Below are 15,320 nucleotides of genomic sequence, written 5' to 3' on the forward strand. Positions count from 1 at the left end.
TGACTGAAATCTTTCCTTCAAGAAGGCAAAAACTGAGGTCTTGTTGTCTTGCTGGTAACAAGTACATGTATCTATAACAATAATAAATTATCCCTGGCTCATGTGGCTCAGTAGATTGAGTGCCAGCCTGTGAACCAAAAGGTTGCTGGCTCGATTCCAAGTCAGGACACATGTCTGAGTTGACTACCAGGTCCTCAGTTGGGGGTGTGTGAGAGGCAACCACACATTGATATTTCTGTCCCTTTTTTTCTCCCTCTTTTCCACTCTCTCTAAAAATAAATAAATAAAATCTTTTAAAAAATAAGAAAATAATCTGTTTAGCTGGTTAGTAAAAATAGCTTTGGCTATGGGGAGTTAATTGAGTAAATATTTAATTTGGGATAAATAAGATACACGATTTAAATAATCAGAGCCTTACTTTACTCACTAATGAAACAAGGATAAAATTTCTGTATGGGATATTGTTAAGTTCAATATGAGATACTGTGTATAAAACTTGTCAAATTGTGAACATTGTAATATGCAAGACATAATTATCACACAATTAAGCACTTTACAGAGGTGCAGCTGAGTTGGAATGACTACTGTGGTTAAAGCACATTTTTAATGTTAGTTTTCAACTTTGACATAAAGTGTATGTAAATATTAAAACTCCCTGGAATTTCTGCAAGGAGGCCTTCTTGTTTTGTATTTTTAGTATAAACTGAAAAGAGAGACAGCACAGTTATCTACAATGTACTGGAGATAAATGTTCATATCTCTACACTACTGTTATTACAACTTTTTTTTTCCTCTTGATTGCCCAATCACCAAAGGGCTGTGATCTTCTCAGAGTTAAGTCAGTCACTGTAACTCCTATAGTTTCTCTTTGCCAGACTAGGAAAAGGAAGGAGTAATCTGTTTCTGCTCAAACAGCTTTTTATGCAGCCAAAAATCAATGGATTCTCTGCTGACTTTACCAATGGAAGAAACTGTTAAGAAGAGCACTGTTAAGAAATATAAAATAATTTGTATTGTAAGTACAGTTGATTTTGTATTTTACTTCTTGTAACTTTGTGTCAAATGTTAACTGTATACTCTCTTTATATTTGCTTGTGTTACTATTTAAATGTAAAGTTTTAAGTAATTGTGTGCCGTTTTTTATGACAACTCTAGGTAGTTAATAGTTTTATTCATTTTTTACAAGTAAAAAAGTTGAGCAATAACCAATGAATATTTGATCAACCTGAAAAGTCAGGGTCTGTGACAGAACACTTTTCAGTGTTTCTTTTAGTATGATTACAATTACTTTCCAACTCACATTTTTATTGCATGAATATTTTAAGACCAGAAAAAGAGAAATTAAAATCGCTGTACCTTATATATCCTTTGTTGGACTATTGATTTTATCCTGTTTTACTTCCCTCCTAGAATTAACCTCTTTTACCTTTTTTCTCTTTCTTGTTCTTCCCATTCTAAAACGAACAAAAAAAAAAAAAAAAAAAAAAAAAAAAAAAAAAAACAGAAAAAACAACCACCACCACAACAAAAACCACTTTTATTGGTTTTATTACACTCCCTTTTCTTTCTACCATCAAACTTTCAGGAAAACAGGAGTGCTTTCTATTGCTTTGTTTTTCTCACTACTCAACCATTGCCTGTTGTCTACTTTTGTTTTTACTGTACTGAAGTCAGCCCTCAAAAATTAGTCCTCTCCTTTCTGCCCCAGAGTCTTTATAACAACAATACATAGATACTGCTATTTTCTCATTTTGAATTACTCTCTCCTTTTGCTTCTATGGTGGCACTAAATTTCCCATTTTTATGACTTTTCTCCTTATCTGTATTCTTGGTTGATATCTTTTTTTCCCCAATTCACAAGTCTTTCACCAAGTCCCACCTAAAGATCTTCCGACAATCTCATTTTTTATCCTTTTAAGAGTCATATTCTCAACCAACAACTTCAAGTATGCCCCTAGCTCTGAGCTCCCCCTGAGTTTCTGTCACACAATTTCAGTGCCTCCTTGCTGGCTCCTCATCCATAATTTTGCCACATCTATCCTGCTGCTGTTTTCTCCCAGATTCCTTACTTGAGTGAATGTCACCACCATTCTCTGTCACTCAAGCATTGTTTCTAGGAATAAATAACACAATGTGTGTAAGCATTGAACCTAGTGATTATAGGGAAGTAAATTCTCACAATATTTTAGTTATTCATTAGCCCTCTGGGAACTTTGCGGCAACTCCTTTAGCTCATATACCATTCATTATATTTATCATATCTGATAAACTCAGGAAATTATAAATTCCTTGGAAGCAAAACTTAGGCATCATGTATGCATCTTTGTATCCTTCTAGTGGTTTATTAGTACACAAATAGAAGTTCAATACTTTATAATCATAGTTTTGAAGGTTCCCTAATGTTTCCAAATTTTAACATGTTTCATTAGATTTTTAAAGGTAGCTACTGTGTTTCCAGCACTCTTTATTTAGCCATGTTAAAGCCCAATGCTGGATTCTCAGTGATTATTTTAAAAAATATTTTTAAAATTTATTTTTAGAGAGAAGGGTAAAAGAGAAGGGGAGAAACATTGATGTGCACGAGAAACAGATCCGTTGCCTCTTGCATGCCCCCAACTGGGGACCTGGCCCACAACCCAGGCATGTGCCCTGACTGGGAACCAAACCCATGACCTTTGGGTTTGCAGGCTGACACTCATTCTGTTGAGCCACACCAGCCAGTGCTCTTAGTGATTTTTGGAATCTCCTTTCCACTTTGTGGATAGCATGAGATGGTTTGAGATACATAGGCCCTTCAATATCAAGATGCTTATTTAGAATTACATATTGAGTAAATAATTATATGAGATTAAAAACAAACCTTACTCTCAAGGAGCTTACAGAACAATGCAGAGAGCAAGCCATAAATATATAGAACAAGTACAAAGTCATCTAGATGTTTATTTCTTCAACAAGTTTGAATTGCCAAGGACTAAAGATAAGATGTATGGGGAAATATATCAACTTGTAAATCTATGATGCATGAGGTTTACCATAGGAAAGTTTCCCAGTGTTTTGTTTCTTTGTAGTATTCGTAGTCTTGGCCACCAATGGCTTTTGAGCATCATAACAATGGACTAAGTGCTAATGATGTTATTTAATAAATGTTTCTGTTCACCTTTTCCTCTCCATACTTTGCACTAAGTGAACACCTGCTGGAAGGTTACTAACCCTTGGGTGAACTTGGAGACTTCACATGAGAATTGTTTTCATTAAATATATTCATTTTTCAGTTGACTTTTATAGTGCAAACAAACAAACAAAAACCCAATAGCTTATGTAGGTCTTCATTAGCTAAGCAAATTTTGATGTTTTGTTTGTGTGTGCGTGCGTGCGTGTGTGTGTTTCATGAAAGTGATTTGTAAAAACAAAAAACAAAACACACACACACAAAACCCCCAAAACCAAAAAACCTACAGCAAAGGTTATTGGGATTGTAAGATCCCAGTGTGATCTGTGCATCTGCTGCATTCATATTCTTTATGACAATACACAGTATCCAGACTGTATCATCCAACTTGTTTATCATTGGACTTAATGGATGGGGAAAGAGATGAGAAGGAAGAATTCTCTTTAATTATATCCCAGTTTAACACTAGTCATAGCATAAAGTCCACTACATTGAAGAGCTTTGTCAGCAGTGGTGATAATGAATGGAACACACAATCTTTGATCACACAGCTTCCAAATTACACTAAATCATTTTTGTTTGCACTGTAGATCAAAGCAGATTATATGCCAACTAATTATTTGGACACTATATCTTACATATGTTAAATATTCTCACTATCCTCTGATGGTTGTGGTGAGGGGAGGGGGGGCTGCACATAGGAATGAGGTAGTTAACAATTTCACAGTTTTGGAAGGTGTTTTTAGATAAATGACCTTCAAACAGGTTTCTAGTTAAGAAAGAAAAATGGCCCTGGCTAGTTTGGCTCAATGGATTGAACACCAGCCTGGAAACCTAAAGGTCATTCGTTTGATTCTTAGTCAGGGCACATGCCTGGGTTGCGGGCAAGGTCCCCAGTTGGGGGTGTGCAAAAGGTAACTACACATTGATGTTTCTGTCCCTCTCTTTCTCCCTCCCTTCCCCTCTTCTAAAAATAAATAATTAAATTTAAAAAAAAAAAGAAAGAAAAATGGGCAAAGGTAAATGAGCCCCATGGTTTCATGTGTTTAATTCAATTTAGGAGTAAGCTAACTGGGACTGACGTATTTAAATTTAAAGATCTATAATGGTATTTCTTCCCAAACCTTTCCTATTGTTTGACATTAAATAAAATTATGTACCTCTAATAAGTTGGATCTGGTATTACACATAACTATAACACTGTGTGCTCTTAAAATGTACTGAGGGAAGCAGTTATCTGAATCTTTGTATATATTTATATGTTTAAGAGAGGGGGGGTCTGCTGCATGGGCAACAGCAGACCCTCCATATCACCCTGCCCAGGCTCTGTAGCTTCAGCTCCACTGGAGAGGACACTCCAGCGTCATCGCAAGATGTCAATTCAACACGGGAGGAGACAGATGCCGTGTCACTCCCGAGTCGGACTGCACAGCCATTCTCGGCGGTGCAGATAGACACTTAAGAAGCTACACCATCGTCTCTCGAGACGGACGGCTGCCGACGAATTGTAATTTTAAATGTCAATATATATATATATTTAATTGTAAAGTCTCTTTTCATTTTTTGTAATAGGTTCTTCTTGTTTTGTTGGTGATTGTGACCCTTGGATTAGGCCTGAAACTGGGACTCAGGCAACTAGATGAGCAAGGTATACCCTTCAGAATTTTTTCAAACATTTCTTTATTTCTTCCTTCTCACCTTCACCTGTTAAAACTTGTACCCTCCTCTCCCCTGAGTTTCCTCTCTCCTACAGGTAGCACCCTCCTACTAGGTTCTCCTTCTCCCAACTTTGTTATCAGGAGCCTATCTCTGTGATTAGCATTATTTACTATTATTTCTGGACTTCACTCCTTTGAGAGTCATACTTATCATTCCAGTGTTTTAGTCTTACTTTGCCTTACCTTCATAGAGGACTTTGGTAACTGGATTAAAGACTCCTGACCCAACTCCTACTCTAATCATGAAGAGCTGATGATAAACTTGGCCTCAAGTCTTTGTTGTTCCTTTCCCAGGACCTCCTCTACCTCTCCTGTATCTTGATGTCACATGAGCATGTTCCATCCTTGAAACCTCATGATTCTTCTTCTTCTTTTTCTTCTTCTTCTTTTTCTTCTTCTTCTTTTTCTCCTCCTCCTCCTCCTCCTCCTCCTCCTCCTCCTTCTCCTTCTTCAAAGATTTTATTTATTTATTTATTTTTAGAGAGAGGGGAAAGGAAAGAAATATCAATGTGTGGTTGCCTCTCACATGCCCCCAACTAGGGTTCTGGCCCACAACCCAGGCATGTGCCCTGACTGAGAATCGAACCGACAATGCTTTGGTTGACAGGCTGGCACTCAATCCACCGAGCCACACCAGCCAGGGCAGTGCCACATTCTTGAAATGTAGTGCAGAATAAAAGCTTTACAGTTTTGTTTTGTTTTTCATAAGAAGCAAAGAAAAAATAAGAGATATATTTCCCAAAATATCAAAACACCTTACATCTCTTCTGCTGTATCTCATTAATTTGAACAGTAAATTAATCATTTACAAGTGACTATATAAAAAGTGCTCTCTATAATCTTGTTATGTATTGTTTGGTACTTTTACTAAAGGGAAGTATGAGTTCAAATGTTAGATAATTCATCCCCATTTTAATTTGGTTGATTAACTTCTAGTTTGACTCCACAGGGGCAAGTCTTATCACTTCTTTGAGAGGGAGATTCTTGGTGAGGTTAACTGACAGTTTTCCAGTTGTGTTTTCACTTGAGAATTAACAAAGATTCATGCCCCTAGGGTAACATAAAAACATAGTGGAACCAAAAAGGGACATTACCTGCAAAATTACTGTTTTTTCTTGGTCACTTGCCTCTTGTGTTTCTGACTACCATGTCAGTGTTAGATCTAACAAATGTTGGTAGGCCATTTTAGTAGTAGTATCCTGATGTTAGTGCACACAGGTGGGCACCAATTCTTGGTTATTTTATCCCACAAATTACATTTAATGACAAGAGGCGCATACTAATCTCTGAACAATATCTCTAGTTCTTTGACTTTCTTTCTTCTGTTAGTAGTACACCTACCAGCTGGCTTACCAAAGGCATTGTTCTGTGTTCATTTCCCCTTTTCTGAGTCTGTCAGCTCTTATGTGGCACCACTCCCTTCCCCTCCCACCCAGGACATTGGATTGAACTCCAGCCCCTCTTTACTAATGTTCTTAACAAACTTATCCTCTCATTCACCCACCACAACTGTCTCCTAATCCTCAACCCTGGGCCATTCTCACCAATCTCTGCTCTAATTAACTCCCTTTTATCGGCAATATTTTTTTTTTCCTAGTGTGAGTTTTTGAAGTAGTTTTTCTACTTTCAGCTTGGCTGTGTTCTTACAGATTTATTGTTTTATGTGCACATACTTTTTCACTTATTCTTTAACAATTGAACACTGACTATGTGCTAGATATTATTCTAATTAATATAAGTTTAGATGCTATTCTAATTAATGTAATTCTAATACAATGGTAAAGAAAGCAAAACTCCTTCAGAGAGTTTACATTATAGCAGGAAAGACAGACTAAAAACATAAATAAGCAAAATACATATAATGTTACAGGGAAAATGCTAAGGAATAAATAAAGCTGTAAAGAGGAGTATAAATTATTGAGTCAGGGTGAGATGGGGTGTGTGTGTAAAATAACTTTTGAGTAAATACCTGAAGGAAATTAATGAGAACCAGGAAGTTTTGTAAAAGAACATTCCAGGCAAGAGAAAGCCAGTACAAAAGCCTAAAGCAGGAGCTTGCATGGCAAGTTTAATTTCAAGAATAACAAGGAGAACATTGAGCTAGGACTAAGAGGACTAGAAGAACAGTCATAAAAGATCAACCACAGAGGAGCGAGGTTCAAGAAAGATTGTTAGGTCAAAGTATGGTCTTTGGTTTTCATTCTGAGTGTGATGGGAAGTGATTGGAGGTTTTAGGCAGAAGCATGACATGCTGTGGTTTTCTTTTCAATAATACTACTTCGGTTGTTTATATCATTAACAAGTAGCAGAGTGAAACCATGAGTTGAAGAGAGACCAGTTAGGAAATAATTGGAATGATACAGGTAAGTTTTGTGTCTAGGACTAAGGCGATAGCATTTTAACAGGTGAGATGTAGTTAGATCCTGAATATCTTTTGATGTGGTAGATAGAGTTTATCGACAGACTGGAAATGGGGTGAGAAAGAGAGGACTCAAGAATGACCTCAAGCTCTGGCTGGTGTAGCTCAGTTGGTTGGAGTGTCGATGAATACACCAAAAAATTGCAGGTTTGAAATCTGATCAGGGCACATATGAAGTGGGGACCAAAACAAAAAACAAAAAACAAAACCCAGAATTTATTTATTACAAATTGTGCATTTATTCTTACACATTTAAACTTTAGTCACCTTCAAAATGCTCTACCTCCTTGTTTTAAGGTCAACTAAGTAGTAGCCTTAATTACATCTGCAAAATCGCTTTGCCATCCATGTAAGGCAATACATTCATTGTCTCAGGAATTAGGGCATGGACTCTTTTGAAACCCTAATTCTGCTTGCCACATTTTTCTATTGAAATTTTTTTTTTACCACTGCCCTCACGTTTTTATTTCCAAGACCACCTTGAATGATAGTTTTTAAAAAAAACTGTAACTTCCTTTCTTATTTCATGGGTGCAATATTTCTCTTTTCTGGAGATTTCAATATTGTGCATGTGTGTGTGTATGTGAGTGTGTTTAACTCTTAAGCTCCCTGCATTGTTTTCTGTCAACCAAGTTTTTTCTTTTTCTTGTTTGTTTTGGTCTTTGTCTTTTATGGTCTTTTTCTTGATCTTTGTTTTTATGCTCAAATGTTTGGTAACTATCTGTTCACACTGAAGAGGAAGGTTTGTTCATATTTTCTCATCATAGCCATCCTCTATGTCTACTGTCTGTGATAAAATCCATTCCTCCTGAATTTCTCAAGATTATGATCCTTCCATTCTGTAGTGGCAGGTGGGGTGGATGCAGTCACTGCTCCGTATCCAGATTTTTCCACTATATTTAGGCTTTGACTGTTCCTCCAACCCTCACCTAATAGTACCTGGTGTCTCTGAGTCTAGAACCACTCTGGGGTCCTCAGAGAAAATCATTCATTATTTATTACTCATTATTTATCACTGTAGGGAGAGATCATGCAATACAAAATCATCTCTTTTTCTGTCTGCCCTAGTCTGTGCTAAGTGCTAGTGTGCTTCTACCACCTAGCTATGAGATTCTAAGCATTGGTTTTCTTATTTTCTTCACTCTACAGGCAGCTGCAGGAAAAAATGCTTTGATTCTTCATATAGAGCATTGGATGGCTGTAGGTGTGACATGGGATGTAAAGACCGAGGTGACTGCTGCTGGGATTTTGAAGACACCTGTGTGGAATCAAGTATGAATTCCAAGAATAAGTTTATTTTCATGTTGGTTGTGCTATCATTAATGCATGTCCACACATCTTGTAATTGGTTTGCTAGGGCCACCATAACAAAGCACCACGCAGTGGGTGGCTCAAACAACAGAAATTCATTTTCTCACTGTTCTGGAGACTAAAAGTCCAAGATTTAGGTGTTGGCAGGGTTGCCTCCTTCTTATCAGTCAAACTAGATTAGGGCCCACCCTAATGAGCTCATGTTAACTTGATTATCTGCAAAGATGCTTTTTTAAGTAAGATCACATTCATCGTCATGGGGGTTAGAACTCGAACTTTTGGGGGGATGATGGACACAGTTCAACCCATAACACCTTGTATACAGAGTCAATTATTATCCTTTCTCTTTTATAGTGATAAACACAGAGTCCACATTTTAGTTAATCAAGGTTGAGGAATAACAGTTTTCAGCAGATGAAATGCTGTATAGCTATGTAATTTTCCATAGAGTTTTGCTATGACTTAAGTTAATCATCTTAGTTTCATTCGCTGTCAGTTCTCAAATTTCAGGTTCATAAACTTAAGATGGAAAGCTGATAATTCTTGGTGATTCTGATGCTAGTGCTCCACAGGAGACAACTTGAGAAACACTGTTCTCTAGGTGGAAGGTACAGTTTTCAATGTTTAATGTCCTAAGAAATCAGAGAAGGTGGAAGGGAATCTAGTGGTTTAAGGAGAGGGAGGAGTAGAACCATGAAACTCCTGATGTCATGTTCTCTGAAAAGGGCAAGAGAGAGAGGAATGACCTCATATAGATAAAATTTGTATTCCCTTCATTTAATCTCCAAAGATCTTTTCTTTCTATTGGGAGTTGGTCAAAAAGCCCATTTAGTTTTTTCCAGAAAATGAAACACATTTTTCTTTCCTTTTCTTTCTTTTTTTAAAAATGTATTTTATTGATTATATTGTTACAATAGTTCCAATTTTCTCCCCTTTACTCCCCTCCACCCAGCATCTCCCTCCCCCAGCAATCCTCCCCCAAGTCCATACCCATGGTTCGTGAAAAATAACTATCCTTCACTCTCAGATATTAAGACCCTTTGTAATCTTGTAAAGGACAATGGGCGAAGGTCTCAAGCTCCTCTAGCTGCTTCGAGCTGGACATGGTCGTCGTCCTACCTACCCTTGGGTCCAGAAAACCCTAATAATAGTGGGGGTGTGGAGGGGAGGGTGGCCTTCCCACATGGGGAAGGATCGTGCAGACTCTAGGTCAGTTGGCTGTCCCTGGACAACGGCGTGCTTGGTTTAACAGGCTGGCATCCTTGTTTTATTCTGGGGGCAACAGATTTGGTGAAAAAGGTTAAAAGACATCATTCAATCCATACCTACCAGATGACAAAAGGCAGGGATTAATTTTTCAATGTTCCACATTAGGAGAAAGAAAAAGAAAAAGAAAAAAAGGGGTTCTTTGGAGGAAGGTGTACCAGGCACATCTCACCTGTCCAAAACCCTTTTGCCCATTATACTTAGTTTGGGTTGAGGGAAATATTTTAGGTTTCCCCCCCTCTCAGACCTCTGGGCTCTTTCTGTCCAAGCCTTTAGGACAGAAAAGAGAAACCAGTTTTAAAGTGAAGCCCACAGACCACCCCATTCTTCACCAACCCAGCCATTTAGTTCAGCCAAACTGTTGAGTCTCAGGAGGCAGCGCTGCAGAGAGGATTAAGTGAGGCTTATGTGTACAGACAATCACTCAGGTAATGCGGTCATAGGCTTATGCCCTTTGAAAACAGAAAGCACATGTTAATTTATGTAACATAACCCACAAACAAGTCTCTAAATCTGTAAGACTATCTTACAGACATCCAGTTGCAAGGCACTTGACATTCTACTTGCCTGCAACTTGAATATCTTTAATGATATCACAGACATGGTTTAATTTTCAAGTGAAACCATTTTTTAAATGAGAAGAAACTTTTAAGACTGTTAGTTGCCCTACTTTATAGTCTACTACTGATCTTTGTGATTTTCCTTGAATAATGATTTTTCTCCCTAAGATTACCCTCCTTGTCTTTAAAGGGACTACATTAAGTCCATTTTTAATTTATCCTGTTCATTTGCATAAACATAACAAGAGCAGCAAATGATCACTTATGATCTTTAGGTCTGCTTTGCTGGAACTTACCCAAGGGACATTTAGGGTGACCCTCAGTCTGCTCTTCATGGCACAGAAGCTGAGCCACATACCTGTCATTAATCCTTGCCTGTACACACCTGTCCTTTCCAAGTCTTTCTGGTTTTTCATTGTGCCTTAAGGTCCCTTCTAGCCATCCTTCAGGAAAACAACCTTCTTTCCTTCCCTGGAAAGATTGCTGTGGACCGCACAACCAACCATGGTACCAGGCCTTTTATCTCGCAGGCTTTTATTACTTTTGAAAGTCATTCCCAGTTCCTCAGGGCGTTTTGGTAACAACCTGAGCCCAAGTATGTCTCCTTTAGGCTTGACATTCCAGTCAAAGACTTGATCAAAAAAAAAGAAATAAAAAGTAACCTCTATTGACAACTGGTCTTATTAGTTCTATGCAAAGAAACTTATGTCATTACTTACTTGTTTAGAATGCCAAACTCTGGAGGGATCAAATAGGGAGAAAAATATACAATGTGAAGGAAAATCCTTGTCCTAATCTTCACTGAACTGGCATTTCCATTCTTCATATTTTCATTTTTCCCCCACTAAAAAAAAAAAAATTTTTTTTTCCATTACAGTTGTCTTACTTTTTTCCCCCTCTTGCTTCCCTGCACCCTGTCCTTCCCTTCCCCTACATTCAGTCCCCACTCAGTTGCCCATGTCCGTGGGTCATTTATACAAGTTTTTTGACTTGACCCTTCCCCTTCTTACCCCCTTCTCTCCCTCCTGCCCCCCCCCCCGTTACTGTTAGTCTGCTTCTTGTTTACATAGCTCTGGTTCAACTTTGCTCATTTGTTTGTATTGTTCATTAGTTTCCTGTAATAGGTGACAGCATAAGGTATTTTTCTTTCGTTGCCTGGCTTATTTCGCTAAGCATAATTCTCTCTAGTTCCATCCATGTTGCTGCAAATGGTAGAAGTTCCTTCTTTCTTTCTGCTACATAGAACTCCATTGTGTAAATGTACCACAGTTTTTTGATCCACTCATCTACAGATGGGCATTTAGGTTGTTTCCAGCACTTGGCTATTATAAATAGTGCTGCTATGAACATTGGAGTGCATAGGTTCTTTTGAATTGGTGTTTCAGGATTTTTTGGATATAATCCTAACAATGGAATTGCTGGTTCAAAAGGCAGTTCCATTTTTAGTTTTTTGAGGAAATTCCAAACTGTTTTCCATAGTGGCTGAACCAGTCTGCATTCCCACCAGCAATGCACCAGGGTTCCCGTTTCTCCACATCCTCTCCAGCACAAGTTGTTTGTTGATTTGTTGATGATGGCCATTCTGACTGGTGTGAGGTGGTATCTCATTGTGGTTTTTATTTGCATCTCTCTGATGGCTAGTGATGTTGAGCATACTTTCATATGTCTATGGGCCCTCTGTATGTCTTCTTTGGAGAAGTGTTTGTTCAGGTTCTTTGCCCATTTTTAAATTGGGTAGTCTGTCTTCTTGGTGTTGAGTCGTATGAGTTCTTTATATATTTTGGAGATCAATCCCTTGTTTGAGATGTCATTGGTGAATATATTTTCCCATATGGTTGGTTCCCTTTTCATCTTGCTGATGTTTTCTTTAGCTGAGCAGAAACTTTTTAGTTTGATGTAGTCCCATTTGTTTATTCTTTCCTTAATTTCCCTTGCCTTAGGAGATATATCAGTGAAAATGTTGCTACGTGGCATATCTGAAATTTTCCTGCCTATTTTTTCCTCTAGGACTTTTATAGTATCACGGCTTACCTTTAAGTCTTTGATCCATTTTGAGTTTATTCTGGTGTATGGTGTAAGTTGGTGGTCTAGTTTCACTTTTTTGCATGTCTTTGTCCAGTTCTCCCAACACCATTTGTTGAAGAGGCTCTTTTCACTCCATTTGATGTTCTTTCCCCCTTTGTCAAATATTAGTTGACCATATGAACCTGGGTTTGTTTCTGGGCTCTCTATTCTGTTCCATTGATCTATATGTCTGTTTTTATGCCAGTACCAGACTGTTTTGATTACCGTGGCCTTGTAGTATAGTTTGATATCAGGTATTGTGATTCCTCCTACTGTGTTCTTCCTCAAAATTGCTGTAGCTATTCGGGCTCTTTTTTGGTTCCATATAAATTTTTGAAGTATTTTTTCTAGGTCTGTGAAATATGTTGCTGGTATTTTAATAGGAATTGCATTGAATCTATAAATTGCTTTGGGAAGTATGGACATTTTAATGATGTTGATTCTTCCCATCCATGAGCATGGTATATGCTTCCATTTATTTATATCTTCTTTAATTTCTTTCTTCAGTGTTATGTAGTTTTCTGAGTACAGGTCTTTTACCTCCTTGGTTAAGTTTATTCCTAGGTATTTTATTTTTCTTGTTGCTATGGTAAATGAGATTTTTCTTTCAGTTTCTATCTCTGAGTTTTTATTGTTGGTGTATAAAAATGCCTTTGATTTCTTAATATTGACTTTGTATCCTGCTATTTTGCCGAATTCACTTATTAGGTTGAGTAGTTTTTTTGTGGAGTCTATAGGGTTTTCTATGTACACTATCATGTCATCTGCAAATAATGACAGTTTTACTTCCTCTTTTCCAATTTGGATGCCTTTTATTTCTTTTTCTTGTCTGATTGCTGTGGCTAGAGCTTCCAAGACTATGTTGAATAGGGGTGGAGAGAGCGGACATCCTTGTCTTGTTCCTGATCTCAGGGGGAATGCTCTCAGTTTTTGCCCATTGAGTATGATGTTGGCTTCAGGTTTCTCATATATGGCCTTTATTATGTTGAGGTATGCTCCCTCTATTCCCATTTTGCTGAGAGTTTTTATCATAAATGGGTGTTGTACTTTATCAAATGCTTTTTCTGCATCTATTGATATAATCATGTGGTTTTTGTCTTTCATTTTGTTTATGTGCTGTATTACTTTTATTGATTTGCGAATATTAAACCATCCTTGCATCCCTGGGATCAATCCTACTTGATCGTGGTGTACGATCTTTCTAATGTGTTGCTGGATCTGGTTTGCCAATATTTTATTGAGGATTTTAGCATCTATGTTCATCAGCGATATTGGCCTGTAGTTTTCTTTCTTTATTGTGTCTTGACCTGGTTTTGGAAATAGGGTTATACTGGCTTCATAGAACGAGTTTGGGAGTCTTCCCTCTTCTTGTATCTTTTGGAATAGTCTGAGGGGGATAGGATTTAGTTCTTTCCTAAATGTTTTGTAAAATTCACTTGTGAAGCCATCCGGTCCAGGGTTTTTGTGTGCTGGGAGTTTTTTGATTACTGCTTCAATTTCACTAGCTGTTATTGGTCTATTCAGACTTTCTGCTTCTTCTTGATTCAGTTTGGGAAGACTAGGTTTCCAGGAATTTGTCCATTTCCTCTAGGTTGTCAAATTTCTTGCCATACAGTTGTTCATAATAATTTCTTATAATCCTTTGTATTTCTGTGGTATCAGTTGTGATTTCTCCTCTTTCGTTTCTGATTTTATTTATTTGGTTCCCCTCTGTTTTTTTCTTGATGAGCCTGGTTAAAGGCTTGTCAATTTTGTTTATTTTTTTCAAAGAACCAGCTCCTACTTTTGTTGATCTTTTGAATTGTTAGTTTAGACTCTATGTCATTTAATTGTGCTCTGATCTTGATGATTTCCTTCCTTCTAGTTGATCTGGGCTTTGCTTGTTGTTCTTCCTCTAGTTCTTGTAGCTGTAGGGTTAAATTTTTTATTAGAGATTCTTCTAGCTTTTTTAGGTAGGCCTGTATTGCTATGAACTTTCCTCTTAGGACTGCTTTCGCTGTATCCCATAGGTTTTGGGTTGTTGTGTGTTAATTATCATTAGTTTCCAGAAACTTTTTGATTTCTTCCTTGATGTCATTGTTAACCCATTCATTATTTAATAGCATGTTATTCATTCTTCATGAGTTTGAATGTTTTTGAGTTTTTTCCTTGAGGTTGATTTCCAATTTTAAGCCATTGTGATCTGAGAAGATGCTTGATATAATTTCAATTTTCTTGAATTTGTTAAGGCTTGTTTTGTGTCCTACCATGTGGTCTATCTTTGAAAATGTTCCATGTGCACTTGAGAAGTATGTATATTTTGCTTCTTTGGGGTGAAAAGTTCTATATATATTGACTAAGTCCATTTGATCTAGAGTGTTGTTCAGTGCCTCAATATCTTTGGTGTTTCTTTGCTTCGAAGATATGTCCATTGTTTACAGTGGGGTGTTAAAGTCCCCTACTATGAGTGTGTTGCTGTCTATATCTTTCTTGGAGTCTTTCAAAATTTTTCTTATATATTTGGGTGCTCCTAAGTTGGGTGCATATATATTTATAAGGGTTATATCTTCTTGATGGATTTTTCCCTTAAGTATTATGAAATGCTCTTCTTTGTCTCTTTTTATGGACTTTGCTGTGAAATCTGTTTTGTCTGATATCAGTATTGCTATCCCAGCTTTTTTTTCATGTCCATTTGCTTGAAATACTTTTTTCCATCCCTTCACTTTCAGTCTGTGTAGATCTTTTGTTCTAAGGTGGGTCTCTTGTAGACAGCATATATGTGGGTCATTCTTTCTAATCCATTCAGCTACCCTATGTCTTTTAATTGGAGCGTT

The 15,320-nt window shown here is 37.3% G+C and overlaps 1 protein-coding gene across 1 annotated transcript in view; it reads left to right on the forward strand.

The window, feature by feature from the left end:
- Positions 1–863: 863 nt before the first annotated feature.
- Positions 864–15,320, forward strand: part of ENPP3 (ectonucleotide pyrophosphatase/phosphodiesterase 3) — a 91,604-nt gene continuing 77,147 nt past the window's right edge. Inside the window, exons 1-3 of the mRNA XM_090279851.1 lie at positions 864–1,015; positions 4,742–4,817; positions 8,456–8,578. Of these exons, the coding sequence (XP_090135977.1) occupies positions 938–1,015; positions 4,742–4,817; positions 8,456–8,578 (277 nt within the window). The 5' untranslated portion in view covers positions 864–937. The remainder of the gene's footprint in view (positions 1,016–4,741; positions 4,818–8,455; positions 8,579–15,320) is intronic.

The sequence above is a fragment of the Furipterus horrens genome, unplaced genomic scaffold (genome assembly GCF_987537825.1).
Source record: "Furipterus horrens unplaced genomic scaffold, mFurHor1.1.pri manual_scaffold_6, whole genome shotgun sequence".
Classification (NCBI taxonomy): domain Eukaryota; kingdom Metazoa; phylum Chordata; class Mammalia; order Chiroptera; family Furipteridae; genus Furipterus; species Furipterus horrens.